This window comes from Chironomus tepperi, unplaced genomic scaffold (assembly GCF_022539635.2).
Source record: "Chironomus tepperi strain 1889 unplaced genomic scaffold, CSIRO-AGI_Ctep_v1 contig_351, whole genome shotgun sequence".
NCBI classification, from domain to species: Eukaryota; Metazoa; Arthropoda; class Insecta; order Diptera; family Chironomidae; genus Chironomus; species Chironomus tepperi.
The window spans coordinates 528,914-545,137 of record NW_027226473.1 but is presented as its reverse complement, the minus strand read 5'-3'; the positions used below and the strand labels follow the sequence as shown (position 1 = coordinate 545,137).

The window sequence follows — 16,224 nt, the reverse complement described above, 5'->3', positions numbered from 1 at the left end:
AATCTATCATTATTCGCATGCTTACGTTTAACGATGTTTAAAAATTCTTTAAAAATAATTCCCACATGCTTTATGTTCAGCATACACATTAACAAAAAAGCCAAGATGATCTAGAAATGTTCTCAAAAAATTCTCGGAAAAATCCCACGTTGTAAAATCTTTTTTGAAATATGAATCAAAAGCACGAAGAACTTCTTCATTCATCAAACAGACGCAACGACACAAAAGCAATCAACTTATATTGAGCCATTAAAATCTCATTTTCATCAAGCATAAGGCAAATGAACTGCTATGTGATTTTCAAGGAGAGAATATAAAGCTGATAGAAGTTTAATCGAATGACCGACTAAAGTGCACGCACATGCTGATAACTGGAAAAAGTGTCCGTAATTAATTCAATTATTCACATGCTGTATTCCCAGTTGTAGACTGACTTTTATGTCATGAATGAGTGACATTGATAAGTTGGTGTTTGATGTAGTCATGTGGACAGTAATCAAGGCGCATTTGGTGGTGTGGAAATTTTGAACTTTAAATGCTTCCAATTTTTCGACGAATTCTAACTCGTTAGTACCGTTTGGAGATTATTTAAGGCTTGATTCATATGACTCTGAACTGCATTTATCCTCGAAAAACACCAATTGTATGGGCCGGTTTCTTAACCTACACGGGATATCTTATCTTACACTACCTTGGGAAGAGGACTTTTCAAGTCCTAGGCTATCATATTCCAGGTAGTAAGAATAATCCTATCTAGCTACCAGGGGAAAGTTGGCTATCCAGGTAGTGAAGAATATCGAAATTATAGCAGGATATTCCTAGTAGGGCAGGGTATCCCGAGTAAGGTAAGGTATTTCAAGTATGGCAGGGTATCCTGAGTAGGGTAGCGTCTTCTGAGTATGGAAGGGAATCCCGAGTAGGGTAGGGTCTCATGAGTATGGAAGGGTATCCCGAGTATGGTAAAATATCCCAAGTTTGGTAGTGAATCCCGAGTAGGGTAGGATATCAAGTTTAAGGTAAGATATCAAGATTAAGGTAAGATATCAAGATTAGGGAAGGCTATCAACAGTAGGGAACAGTATCAAGTATAGGACAGCATATCCCGAGCAGGTTAAGAAACCGGTCCAAGTGGCGCACATAGAATACAGTGAGGGTAAGGAAGGGTAGTACAGTAGTTTTAAAACAAATTCTAAACACAAACCACATTACGCCGATATCAGAACTTGAACAGTGGTGCCTTTACCTTGACTTTACCAGACTTTACCAGACTTTACCCAAGTAATCCACAAACAGACAGACAACTGGACACATTTAAGACACCAAACTGAATTATCTCTTCACAATTTATAAATCTGCATGCAAAAATGTGTCAGAAAATGCACCAAACAGACAACATTTTCCTATCATATTCAATTAGTCGTGCATGTGAATTATACACGAAATGTATTGTGACTCCACGGGATCGTTTCACGATGCAATCAAACCAATTTTAAAAATATCCCAATTTTTTGGGATTCTACCAGTGGATAATATATCAAGCAAGACAATTTCAAGTTTACAATTCCGTTGGATATCCATTAAAACGATTTATAGCTTAACATTTCTCACATGTGCCTCAATCGAATGTATTCTATGTATTCGTATGGGCTTTAAGAATGGATTGTCATTGATTTATATCAATACATTGTCATTTTATTTAATTTCAACATTCAATGCAATTTTCATCTTTACATTGGCAATGAAATGGAGACAGATAATGGAATCGTGGTATGAGCATGAACAAATGTTCCTCAAGTCACCGTACATGATAAATGGATGGTCGTTGAAAAGGAAAATTGTCATGTGGTCGATACTGTTTGGATTGTTGGCATTAAGTGAGTTATGGATATTTGTAGGCATAAATAGACCAATTAACCGATATTTTCAGGATACTAAGCATAGACAATCCAGAATATCCTTAATTCTAATCAAATTTCCACTTTTTACAGTTGACCGTAGCCTTTACATGTATACAGTTCTCTACAACAACCAAGTCATCATCAACAACTGCAATCTCAATGAATCCGAATTTTTCCATAGCTATCTCATCGCCTACAGACATCATCTGACAGACGTGATACCATACCACATTGCCGAATTTCCACTTTATGAGTGGGTCAACATATTAATGACATTCTCGTGGCATTTTATAGACTTATTAATTGTTATCATTAGCATTGGATTAAGCACGAGATTCATACAAATTAATCAGCGGTTGATTGTGTCTCAAGGGATTGAGTTGCCAGATAATTTTTGGAATGAAATACGACAACATTATTATTCACTAATTGATTTGGTTGAAATTGTTGATGATGAGTTCTTTCTGGCTATTTTGATTGGAATTGGACATAATTTATTGTCACTTTGTACGAGTGTTTTTGAGAGTTTGATGGGGTGAGTATGAGATTGAATACTGAGGGGACTAAATAATGGGGATAGGACTCAATAGTATGTTGCCTGAGTAGAGTGAACTTAGGGAATTTCGATTCATATGAAGGCAATTCTGTCAGTGCGAGAGTAAGGACTCTGTGGCCGAATGGTTAGACAACAGGTTGAAATTCTGTACTTCTCTATTTTGTGAAGACGTGGGTTCGATTCCTAGTAGAAATTGATCTTTAAACCATTACAAAGAGTATTGTGATTATGACAAGGACTCGCTATGCTTTCCCAATATCGGGACCAGAAGCGGGATTTCCCGGGAAAGTCCCGAAAATATTCCTGGACCGGAAAATCGAGAAAACATAGGACTCGCAATATACTCTCGACATTACACCTAAGAAGGGCAATGAATCGTGATTATTGCACCAATATAAAGATCTTAACAAGCCATTCCATTAAATTTTAATTTCAATTTTCCTGAACTAACTTACTAAGTTTGTTGTTGATATAGTTCAATTGCGATCCATAATTCGAAGCAGTACCAAGTAAGGCATGGGCGCCTCTACGTCACAGCGTTGAGATCTAGCCGTGAAGGTATCATGACGGATGATTTCAGCCCATTTTTAAAGTAAAATGCTCGAGATCCTCACACAGATTAATTTTTTGTATCGCAAATCTCTAAGAAATTAAAGGGGTTGAATCCATAGTATCTGAAGTACTCATGGGCGTATCCAGAGGGAAGGCAGATTGAGTAATAAGCCTTCCTTATCCCTTTTTGGAAGAAAAACTTCAATTTTCAACCGCCTTCCATCTGCCAACATGATCAAATCCCCAAAAATTCATAGAAATCATAGAAATCATAGAAATCATAGAAATAATAGAAATCATAGAAATAAAAGAAATCATAGAAATAATAATAGAAATCATAGAAATCATAGAAATCATAGAAATCATAGAAATCATAGAAATCATAGAAATCATAGAAATCATAGAAATCATAGAAATCATAGAAATCATAGAAATCATAGAAATCATAGAAATCATAGAAATCATAGAAATCATAGAAATCATAGAAATCATAGAAATCATAGAAATCATAGAAATCATAGAAATCATAGAAATCATAGAAATCATAGAAATCATAGAAAACATAGAAAAATCATAGAAATTAACCAAAAAATTCAACTTAATTTCCAGCAACACCGGAAAATACACTTTCGAAAGATCATTCTTCTGGTATTCCTTTTTCTTCATGATGATTCGAACATTCTCATCGCTGCTGTGCGCTTCAAAAGTTAATGAGTCGGCAAAGGAAACGGAAACTTTAATTCGATTAATTCCATCAGCCAAATGGAATAGCGATGTAACTTTCAATGAAGCCTATAATTAATTAATTAACTTATTATTCATTTACTTCCACAAAATTACAGCTCCAACGTTTAAATGACACTATCAAATCAAATACAATTGGTCTATCTGGACGGAGATTCTTTTTTGTAACAAAAACATTCATTTTAGCTGTAAAATGACTCACTTATATGCTCAATCATATGTAATTTATCAACATAAACAAATCTATTTCAGATGATTGGAACTGTTGTGAAATATGAGCTTGTACTACTCGATGAGGTGAACAACTATGGTGGACTTCCTGATGTTTGTCATTATTTAAAATGATAAGAGAATGGAGTATGAGGGGAAAGCGATGAATAGAGCATGAAAATGTTTGATTATCAATCAATTTCAATCGTTACGATAAATTGAGGTTGAATTTGCTGTGATTTCTTTTCAAATTTATATCTTGATGTTCAATTTTAGAAGACATAAATATTGTGATTATGTGTTATATGTTGGGGATTTGAGTGGTTGTCTGGGTTAGCTGTTAGATGTCTAGTGGAGATCTGCGAAGGAATTTGGAATTTTGAGGTTATGTCTATATACATTTGGTATTTTGAAGTTATGTCTACATAGATTTCCAATTTTAAGGTTATATCTACATAAATTTAGAATTTTGAGGTTATGTCTCCATGAATGTGGAATTTTCAAGGTTATGTCTATATGAATTTTGAATTTTGAGGCTATGTCTACATGAATATGAAATTTTGAGGTTATTATATATTGGAATTTTGAGATTAAGTCGACAAAAATTCGGAATTTTGAGATTAAGTCGACAAAAATTCGGAATTTTGAGGTAAGGTCTAGATAAACTTGAAATTTTGAGATTATGTCTACTTAAATTTGGAATTTTGAGGTTATGTCTATATAAATTTTAAATTTAAAGGTTATGTCTACATTAACTTGGAATTTTAAGGTTGTGTCTACATGAATATGGAATTTTGAGGTTATGTCTAATTAAATTGGAAATTTTGAGGTTATGTCGATATTAATTTGGAATTTTGAGGTTATGCCAACTAGAATTTGGAATTTTGAGGTTATGTTTATATTAATTTAGAGTGCAAAGCCCAAAACTGACCAATTTACACATACTAATAACTGTATAATCAAAATGTCAATTAACTTAATGTACATTACTCAAATTTCAATTAAACTGAGTCCTATGTATCAATAAATGTCACATCAAACACGAGTAATTAATTTACTCAGAAATATGAACCATACAGAAGTTTGTAACTCATTTAATAAATCACCCAATTAATATGGATCTCATAAAAATGCCAATAGATCCTTGGAAGTAAGCAAGTAACATGTTAAAAATAATTAACGAAACTGTTTGATGAATTAATGGTCGATTAATCATTTTTATGGTAATTAATAAAGTTTTATGGTCGAAAAATGTCGATCAATCAGTTGATAATGAAATGTGTTTTAAAGGTCAGACTTTTTATGCTTTTTCATTGGAACTGAAACTTTCTTACTTTTTCATGGTCGCCTTTTGTTTTTATTCACATGTGTTGCCTTCTTGATAGAATGATGTGTAGGGGATGGAAAATTTTGAAATTTATGGATTTAGATTTATTTGGGAATTGAAAAGTTTTGATTGGAATTATTGAGGTTAGGATGGTTTTGGATTGATTTTTTGAGGTTATGTGATATAAGATGAAAATATTGAGGTTATATAGACATGAATTTAGAGTTTTGAAGGTTATGTCGATGGAAATTTGGGATTTTTTGGTTATGTTGACTAGATTTTGAATTTTTGAGGTTATGAAGAGGTAAATTTGTAGGTTATGTCCACTTGAATTTAAATTTTTGAGGTTATTTCTTCATGAATTTGGAATTTTGAGGTTATGTTGACTTAAATTCGATTTTTTTAGGTTATGTCAACTTGAATTTGGGATTTTGAGGTTATGAAGACAAAAATTTGAAGTTTTGAGGTATTGCTGAATCTGTTTTGAAATTTTGAGGTTATATAAATTATAATTTGAAGTTTTGACGGTTAAGTAGATGTTATGTCGGCTACGACGGTTATGTCGACTTTTAATTTTAGAATTTTGAGGCTATTTTGATATTTTTTTGAAATTTTTGGTTATACCAATTTGAATTTGGAATTTTGAGACTATACCGACATGGCATTGGAATTTTGAGGTTATGTTGACAAAACCATGGAATTTTGAGGTTATGTCAACAAATATGAATATATTGCACACCCCTGAAAAAGAAAATATTCAAATTTATTTTGATATATTAATCCTTACATTAACCCAATCTTCGTTCAGTCCTAAAATAACAAGTTCTTGTGTCAAGTGAGTGAACGATAAGTAGTTCCAATATTTTCGGATCAAGAAAACACTTTGAAGTTCCAATGAAGAAAATGTTTGTTCCTTTTGACTTTATTCAGCAAAAATTTATTTCAATTGTTTGTACATTTCAATTTTCTCAAACTACAGGAACATCTCCGATGCTCTACATCCAGTGCTAGTGTTTGCACAATTCTTCGGTATAATGCCAGTACTTAGCATAAAATCATCATCAAGCAAATTCAATTTACTGAGTATTTTATTGAAAAATATTTACACTTTTACAGTACAATGCTCGTTCCTTGTCATGCTACTCATCCTTTTTGTCATCCCGATAAGTACAAAGAGGAAATTTACTTATGATGAATTTGTCATCGTCATGTGCTATTTCAACTGTTTATTGATTGCCATTTCTATTTTTAAAATTTCATCCAAATTATCGACATTATTTCGTGAATGGATATACTTTGATTATTATGTAACTCATGTTAACGATGTCGACAGTAAGACATTAAATTCCGTTCACATTCTTATTATCTTCATGATTATGACACTCGTTGAAGAGATTCTATCGTATGCGACAGATTATGAAAGCAGTTCACGTTGCTTCCATTTATATTCAAGCTCATTTGAAGGATTTACACGTGAAATTATTCCATCATTTTTTAAAGTATTTACATATTCACATTATTGGGGTGCTTTCTTTATTATAACGCGTTTCTATAGATCCATCATATGGTGTTTTAGTAATGTCTTTCTTGTCGTCATCTATTATGTGATTTATAATAAAGTCAAAAAATTTAATGAGAAAATTGTTGCTATGGAATATATGGTGAGTTGATCCTTGTAACGGAAGTGATTTAAAATTGCGCGGAATTATTGAGTTGTGAATAATTTTTGTATAGTGCGTTACCCGATTCTCAAGTAAATGCCTTTATTTGTCATCAAATGTATCATCAAGGCAGGTTTATGGCTTTTTCATCACTTTTTCGTACCCTAACGTCCAGGCGTGATCAAGTAGGAATCGAAAATCTATAAAACATTTCGCAGTTGTTTTCAGTGCCACCTGGATGGACATGGTTCATTTAGGCGACCAATTTTTTGACCGTTACCAAATTGTTGAGAATTGCAAGATTTTTGACAATTTTTTTTTAATTTGGAAGCAGCTTTATCCGTCTTATAGTTCAATTAAAAGCCTAAAAAAGGTTGTAAACGCTTGAAAATAGACAGTAGATTGGCAGTAGATTTAGGAAACTACAAAAGCCTCTCAGAATTCAGAATTTAGTGATAAAACCGATAGAAACAGCTATAATGCGGTAAATGGTCATTTCATTGCTTACTCGCAAAGCATAAGTGGATAAAATTCGGTTCCACGATAGAATAAAACCAGATTTAAGCCATATGTGTCTTAAGATTGTAAAAAAGTCGACGAGCAATGGCTACGTTCCTTAATATCTTCCCAAAAAGCCAATTTAATTAAAGAACTTTCTGTTAAAAGGAGTTGAGTGGGTAAGGGGTACTTACCTACTTAATAACAGGAACTATGTTCCGACTTGAAGCTTAGACTATTAAAAAATTACTTTATTAATGTCTTTATTGATGGCCACGTCACATGGCTTGTACAAATTCTGTTTTGACATCTAATTGAGTTCCTCACAATACTACGCCATGTTGCGTTTAGAGCATTTAGGCATCATTTACCTGGTTGATTGCAACCAAGAACGATGAAACAAGTTTAAGTTTCCATTTCACTTTTGACATTTACTTGATGGTGCGGTTTGGCTTTAAAGTTAAAATTCCCTCCTTGGATACACCCTCAATCCCAATTTAAAGAGTTTGTCTTTAAAGACATTTCCTAATTTTCCATCAAAACTAATCTTTAATCTCCTTAAACTCATCAAATCACATTAAATCTTTAATACCAAATTGACAACATTTCTCTCTTTCATTTTCATTTTGTTACCAAACGTCTATCTCCATCTCTATCACCGAAAATAAAAAAAACAACCAACATCAGCATCGTCAGGAAAAGTTTTGGCGTAAAATTCGATTAAACTTTATGCGGTTTCACGAGAAGATACGCAAGACAAATTCAATATTGTCATTTCTACTAATAATGTCACTTTTTAATGACTTTTATTTTATCTGTAATCAACTGTTGGAAGCATTTAAGTAATTTTAACATTATCATGCTTTAATTTTTGTTGTATTTTATAGCTTGATAAATGTTTTATTGTTTTATGGCTTAACAAAATTAATGAAAATTATAAATATTGCGCACTTTTAAGAGCATATGGTTCTGTTTCTGGGAATATATTAAAATTTATTCTCAAAAAATTACTTTTTGGCATCATTTGTTCTGATTTTTAATGTCGCATCGTGTGTAACTTTTTTTGTTGGATATTAATTTCCATATGTCACGTTTCTCTTTTATTTTCTTGGAATTAAGATTAAAATTTTAAAATTTTTTGTTTCCTTTTGCAGCCATCGTGGATCATTGATTCAGATGCTGTACTTTTGGTACTCATTTTTGTACATGCTGTTGAGAACATTGACATTGTGCTGGATGGCGTCTTTGATTTACGAGGAATCGAGAAATATTTTAAAGATTCTTACTAATGTTCCATCGTGTTACTACTGTCATGAGGTAAGGAGTTGTGTGTTTACTAGACTGCGGTAGTTGTTTTGGCTATTCGAATTGAGATGAGATTGCTTTGAAACAAACTAGCTTCCTGGCAGTCTAGACTTCATAGACAGCTATATTTTATTCTTTAAGAGCCAGCAGGTATGTGTTATCGGCTATCGTCCATGTGCTTTTGAAAGGTGTCACGAGCAGACGTTGACACTTACATGTTTGAATCAACAACAGCCAACGGTGTCTGATAACACTTTCCAACATCGGTACGCCTGTAGCTAATGACATCTACTATCATAGATAGTGTTGGGCTAGTTTTTTGCCAATCGCCGTCGGCTAATTGCCAACTAAGATTTAGTATGTCGCCAAGTCTTTTGCGACACATCTAATATTTGTTTGAGAATTTTGAAATTACGACCTTTAATAAAAGCGTAGCCAGAAAAGTATTTGCTCCAAAACCGCATTTCTATTAATGCTAGTGGTAGGCAATCTGTGTATCGCAGCTCATTCGAGTGTCTTTTTTGGAAATTCTATGAGCCAGGAGTGATTTTTTCGTCGAAAGAAGTTCTTCGCAGAAGTTCACGATCCCGTGAACAGTATGCCGTGTGTAATTTCTGTCTAGGCTTACCATCAAGATCTGCCGCAAAAATAAAAGGTTTCCCACCACTGATTAAAGCTAGCAAAATATATTTTATTTTAATATAGATCAAACTTCTTCAACAATACGCAACATCAGAAAAGGTCGCTATATCAACATATGACATCATCCACATCACAAAACCATCAATATTGCACGTAAGTTTAAGATTAGGATGAGCTAAAATAGAAATGAGAAAATGAATAAAAAGCGTTTAAAATGTAAGAATTCTCAAAAATGTTCGAATATGAAGGTAGTTCGATTAGGGTCCGTTCACTTATTATGTCTCTTATTACGTAATGTATTCTAACAGGCAAAGAGTGTGCCCTCAAGAGCAGAGACAACTGAGAGCTTCGCTCAAGAGAATGCCTTTCTATTAAATTTAAGGCAAATTTAAGGTGAACAAGCTCTGTCGAGAGAGGTTGTTAATAGACATTGTTTAAGGTGCCATCTTAGAGATTCCATGGATCACAGAGTATCTATACTGTCAGAAAAGTAAGCCTTCGAGCGCATGTTATTTGCCTATTAAGGGAAAACCCGTTCCGCCCCCAATTCATATTCAATTCTCACATCTTGTCAATATAATCAACGATAGTTAATAAAAAAATGCCAATAATGATTCAGCTCTTTATTCTCCATAGCTACTTGGAACAATTATTACTTATGTCATGGTGATTGCCACTTTTGCTTCACATGAAAAGTTTAATTTGACAGCTCAAAATTGTGAATAATCATTTTCCATCAACTTTTTTTTATTTCCATTGTGTTGAAAAATTGTTGGCACTTTATCATTTTGTCATATTGTCTTTGATCGTATCTGAATTGTATTTAAAATCACAATCCATATGCTGCATATTATAAATAAAATGATGATTTTGCATTATCCATACGAGCTCATCAAAAAGTGGAAAAATGACAAGGAATTTCATTAGTTAGTTGGAAACCATGTGGTACGGACGAATGTCAGTTGGAAATTCAAAGTAAGAACATCCAATTTGTGATTTTATTAATTACTTTTTCCAAAATTTTCTTCATTAGGATTTCCCCAAAACCATTTCAACCGAAATTTTTCACATCCGATTCCAAATTTATACTTGATGAATTAAAAATTACTGGAAATGTCAAAGCATCAAGTTTACTAGTTGGAAATGGATTTTATCGTATAACACGGAAGCGTAAGTATCATTTCCATATAACTTGAGGTGGAATAACTTTTAAAATTGATTTTAGTTCTGAGAAAATTGCGTAGTTTATGAGCTTTAGGAAAAAAATTGAGTGCTGCTGGTTTTCCTTTATTGGATGACTTATCTAGAATTTTAAGATATTTTTGGAATTTTTCTAAATAAATGTAATAAGATTGGTTTTTCTTGCTAGCAATTGCAGCATGCCTGAGCGAAACAAATGAAAAAAGACCTCCGTTACGGCTTTTATTAACACTAAATGGAAGCCACTTCCATAAAACATTCAAATGTCTGGCATTAGCTACTTCTATGTGAATAGAGTCTTAAAACCTTCATTACAAAGCCTTCCTCAATTATGATGCTCGTGTAAAAATCCATATTCTTCTCTTTCTCCATACCCGAGTGGATGTAGCCCTTGTTTCAGTGATAACCGCATCACGGTTCATGGTACATTGTGAACATGCTGAAAGTCTTCTAGTCAGATCCGGCTAACTCAAGTCAGAGCACTTGGCGATAGCGGCGGTTACAAAATAACAAACACTCATCTTAATGATCAGCAGAACTAACATCTCAATGAGCTTGCGGCTTTGTTTAGGAATTGCATTAGATTCTAAAGCTCAATAAGCATCAAACACTGCATTGTCGAGGAAAGGGACAGAACCTGCAGTTCAAGCTTTAATTCTCATCCTATTTCAATCAACTAGTGCCAATTCTATCAAACCTAATCTTTTTCATTTCATCTCCATCCTTTGATTCCATAAAATATTCAAATTAATCCTGACCGAGTCAATTTTATCTGCCTTATCGGTCAAACATTGATTTTTTGTGTTTCTATCTGCTTGATTTTTACATGTCAATGAACATTTCTATGTCAATTAAAAGGCCAGCCTCAATCATGACAAAAAATTTTTCTTTTCCTTTTTTTTTCTAAACTTTTTTTTTGTTGGCCGCAAAAGTAATTCTGATATCACAAACTGTATTTGGAATTTTTCCGGTGCGTGGTTTGCGTCAACTGACGTCAGAACATTTAAAATTCAACATAAAAAGCTTCTCGTTCATTTATTCAATGGTCATTCAAATGTGTATTATCTTCATGTTTTCCACATCTATTTATAAACAGCTCAACAGTAAAATTGTATACACAAAAGTTGGTAATTAAAATCATATTTTTGGACGTATATCCACAGATTTATTGTCTAATTTCTCATCTTTTTTCAGTCAAATTTGTCTTTTTATTTTTAAACTTTCTCGTTTACTTAAACTTTACAATTGTGGCAAGAAAATGGCCACAATACGTAAAACATTGGGAGCGTGCCGAACAGAAGCTTCTCGAGCTTCACATCATGCAACAACAGAATCAACAAGTGCAGAAGAAAATTTGGAAAATTGCCATCGTAATTATGTTCTTGGCATTAAGTAAATTTTCATATGATATCCCCTATGCTGTGCATAAATTCATTCAGGGTTTGTTTGCTTCGTTCCTTCCATCCTTATGGCTTTGTGAAAAATGTGATGCAGTAATAGTCGCTTATAAAGCAATAACTTTATCGTCTCTTTAACTCTCTCTCTTATGTTATGGGATATTTTATGATGGCATAAATTATGCAGAGACAAAAAAGGGATGGCATGAATCCATGTTTTAAATTTATAAGGCTTTAAATTAGGGAAGCTTGTGGATTTTTTTTTTTATTTTTGCTTTTTTTTTGTGGATTAGAAAGGATTTTGGCTTTATGTTTCTTGGCAAGTGTAGAGGGACTTTTAGGTGTATTTTATGTTTCATCCTGTCCTTTATTGTTGTAATTTTGGGAGAGTATTTTATGTCACGGGATTGGCACGATGACGTAAGTGTGATTTCATTCATACTAAATAATCACTTGCCGATCTAGTCTCAATCTCTTGTGTGTCAATGTCGTTAGCAATTTATGCAATGAGAGATTGACCACTTGTGGAAATTGAAGCCAAATCCTCGAAGGAATTTCATTGTTTCCGATTTACTGTCCATTTAGCCAAGGAGGTCTTACTGTCGCACTGGTGAATTTGCATACACATGACCCAATACCTAGGGTTTTCCAAAGTGTCTGCCTTGTAAAATTATTCATACTGAGACTGAGACTACAAGGAAATTCCCAAAATCTCGGTCTCTAGACTTGACGATAGAATGATTTTTAGTCTCGGTCTAGAGAACCCTTACAAAACTCCTAGATTCAGGGCTAAGTTAGAAATACTTGAGAGGGAGAAGAATCTACCCGCTGGAGCTTGATCCCACAAATATTTGCCAAGCGAAGCTTTGCCTACCAGCTTGAGCTTGATTTTTATATTGGGCAAAAACGTTTTTCTTTGGGAACAAATCCATTTTGCCCAAATAATATCTACAATTTCTATATTCTATTCTATTTCTATATTTCCAAGCGTAGCTTGGCATATCAACGAGACTTTTAATGGTACGGTGTGAATATATCAGCATTGATTTTCTTCCCAATACATTAGTTCTACTAAGAATCACATCAATCTTTGATTACAAATCTGTGCGGTACAAAGCCATGACAACATCAAGGTGCTTAATATTTCTTTTGATAAAACCTCAATTCCTAATAATTTTGTGTATAGCAAAAGAACATTCCAAAAAATGGTATTCCTTTTCTGAGGAATAATATAATTCAGCCTTGACAAAGAGAAATTCGAATTTCTTGGAACTGTTGTTATGGTATTGAGTATTGAGGGTTTATTTGGATGTTAGGTTACGTGAAAAATTGATTGTGTTTTGATATTGAAGTATGTAAATTATGAATGGATCTGGAGACGTTGCTGAAATTCAGGGATCGCTTCTGAGCTTACAGAGGTGTGCCTAGTGGTCAAAATCTACCTACCAGTCCCCTCATTTACACAAATTTATTCAACTTTCTATTGTATTTCGAAGTCAATCTCAAAACTTCCTTAAAATGTTGCCATTCCAAAGCTACGACCTAGATCGCTAACATCACGTGCTATCCAAACGATTGCTATCTAGAGAAATAGCAATAAAAGCCAAAAAAAAAGTAAAAGTCTCATCAAAATAATGAAAATCATTCAAATGGATGAATCTACTGAGAAGCAACACCATCCAAATCCAATATTATTCTTGATAAAAATAAAGCACAAAAACTTCTCATCTTTTTTCATTATTTTTATATCAGTTTCACTTTCTTCTTCTTCTTATTTTTAGTCGAACATAATCTTGGCATCGCTTCCGGCGTTTACGTTTCGAAATCATGCTGGGGTGTCCATTCAGCTGAAGAAGCTTACTTTCGACAATCATTTACGGACTTTTTTGCGAGTTTTAAATTCAACATTTATTTGGGTTTATTTGCACAAATTGTCAATTTATTTTGGTACGTAAAGGAACTTGGGGAATCTCAAGGGAATCGAAAATTTCAATTTTTCTTTCTGTTTCAGCACATTCGCATGGAATTTTATCGATGTTTATTTAATCATCGTAAGCGTATTATTGACGGAAAAATTCGCATGTATAAATCGTCGACTTGAAAATAATTTAAGCGTACATTCGCCAAAATTCTGGAATGAGATTTGGTCCGGATATAAAATCTGTGTGGAATTGGTCGATCGTACAAATCAACTGAACGGTGGAACGATTTTAATATCATTTTTCAGCAATTTATACTTCATTTGCGTTCAATTACTTGGATGTTTCAAGTCCGAATCGTCAATATTGGATGGACTTTATCTGTGGTTTTCGCTCATCTTTCTTATTGCTCGTACGTTGGCATTGTGTCTGTTTGCGTCAGAAATAAATGATGAGTCTTTGAAGCCACTTCAAACATTGCGGTCGATTCATTCCGACTATTTTGACATTACAATGAATCGATTTACGGAACAATTGATGAATGGTAAAGTCGCATTGACAGGACTCAATTTTTTCTATCTTACCAGGAAATTGATTCTCAGTGTGAGTATTATTTTGGGTGGTTTGATTTGATGTTGCCGAGCAGCACAATTCGGGGAAACGCATTTTTGCATCACAATTGGTCGGAATCGGTCTTTAATGTGCTGTCATGGCAACTTTGTGTTTTGTCATGAATACGACCACATTCCGGTACCCTAGTAACTACCTTGTGCTGCTCGGGTTCATTGTAATGTGCTGTCATGGGAACTTTGCGTTTTACCGTCAGTATGGCAATTTAACGGTGCCCTAGCAAACGTCATGTGCTGCTCGGGATCATTGTAATAGCAATGGCAATGGCAATGGTCGAAACAAGGTCGATTGATCAAATATCCACCCAAAATAAGGCACAAAGCATCTCTTATTCAATATCAATTAAAGCTTCTTTTCTTCATACTTTTTCACAAACACTCACAGATTTCAGGAACAGTCGTAAGACCAAACAAGCAAATGTTCATCAATCGCAGATTAAAATCATTTTTTTTTCTCTCGTTTTAGGTCACTTATGTGCTTGTTATGGTTCAATTTAACGAAGCAGAAGAGAAAGAGTCTGATAACAATCCATGCACTTGAGCTTCTAATTCAGATTGATATCGATTTCGATGTGGGGAGATTGTAGCTTTTTGAGAGACAGACTCATGTGCAGCATTGAGTATGCTTTAATCACTGATAAATGTTTGATTTGTAAGAGTTTATAATTATTCTGAGATTAAAAATGTTAGCTAACGACTCTAAAAATATCTATGATTAATTTTTTTGTGTGTTCATCTTCATTTGGGGACGATTGGTGGTTACGTATGAGCGCTGGATGTGCTATGGACTCAAAATAATAATTAAGTCAAATTTCTCTTGGTTCATCAAATCAGTATTAAGAAACAATTCAAATAATTAAATCCTCAACAACTTTAATAATTTTTACAGTACCTAACATGCCAACGACTCTATTATGTAAAGTAAAATCACAGAGGGAAAGACATCATCTTGATTATTGCTGAATCACTCACTGATGATGAATGGGTTTTATCTTGACACAATCTAAGAAATGATTAAAATGAATAGTATGCAATATTGAAATGGAAATTTTAAGTCTCTTGATTATATAAAAGAAAGGATATAGTGGATGTTTTTAGAATTGACTTAGATGAGGTATGATTCGGTTGTTGCATTGAACTATCCTCCCTTTGCCTTCCACTTTTAAGGTAGGGGGAGGTGAAAGAGGTTGAGTGAGGCTCTATTTAATAAGTTCCGAGAATTTAAATGTGCATTTTTGAAAAAAGTCAGTTATTCTGTAACGCATTAAGCAGACTCGAGTCGACTTCAACTATATCGACTTCGAGCTCTGGTATTAAGTCAACGGACCCTAATTGTTCAATCAAAAACGATGTTCAACTTTGATCGACTAAGTATCTAGCTGAAGCGTGAGATATCAGCATCCAGGCATGATTAACAGCCCGGATATGAAGCATTAGCTGTGTTCTATCAAGTTACTATCTTATCAATTGGTTTGGAAGCTTGAAACCTTGGCAAAATGCTTTTATTGTCATGAATCTGTCTACTGTGCTTAATTAGTTAACTTCACGGTTTCATCTAGTGAACAGTTGTTCCTGAAAGGCACATGAGCTTGAAAAATCGAAAAATAGTGTTCGGAACAGTTTATTTCCTACTCACTGTGAGTAGAATTGCACCAAATTGACGATGGTTGGACGCTAGTGTCACAC

At 33.7% G+C, this 16,224-nt stretch overlaps 2 protein-coding genes across 2 annotated transcripts; both read left to right on the top strand.

Annotated features, from left to right (window-relative positions):
• Positions 1-2,416: 2,416 nt before the first annotated feature.
• LOC139094194 (gustatory receptor for sugar taste 64b-like) lies at positions 2,417-4,134 on the top strand. The gene is made up of 4 exons (XM_070645169.1): positions 2,417-2,433; positions 3,616-3,781; positions 3,849-3,938; positions 4,003-4,134. Exons 1-4 carry the CDS (start codon positions 2,429-2,431, stop codon positions 4,093-4,095), a joined length of 354 nt encoding a protein of 117 aa, XP_070501270.1. The 5' UTR covers positions 2,417-2,428; the 3' UTR covers positions 4,096-4,134.
• Positions 4,135-11,888: 7,754 nt separating this feature from the next.
• LOC139094193 (gustatory receptor for sugar taste 64f-like) lies at positions 11,889-15,177 on the top strand. Its single transcript, XM_070645168.1, has 5 exons — positions 11,889-11,985; positions 13,772-13,937; positions 14,002-14,512; positions 14,924-14,938; positions 15,005-15,177. Exons 1-5 carry the CDS (start codon positions 11,913-11,915, stop codon positions 15,077-15,079), a joined length of 840 nt encoding a protein of 279 aa, XP_070501269.1. The 5' UTR covers positions 11,889-11,912; the 3' UTR covers positions 15,080-15,177.
• Positions 15,178-16,224: the final 1,047 nt, after the last annotated feature.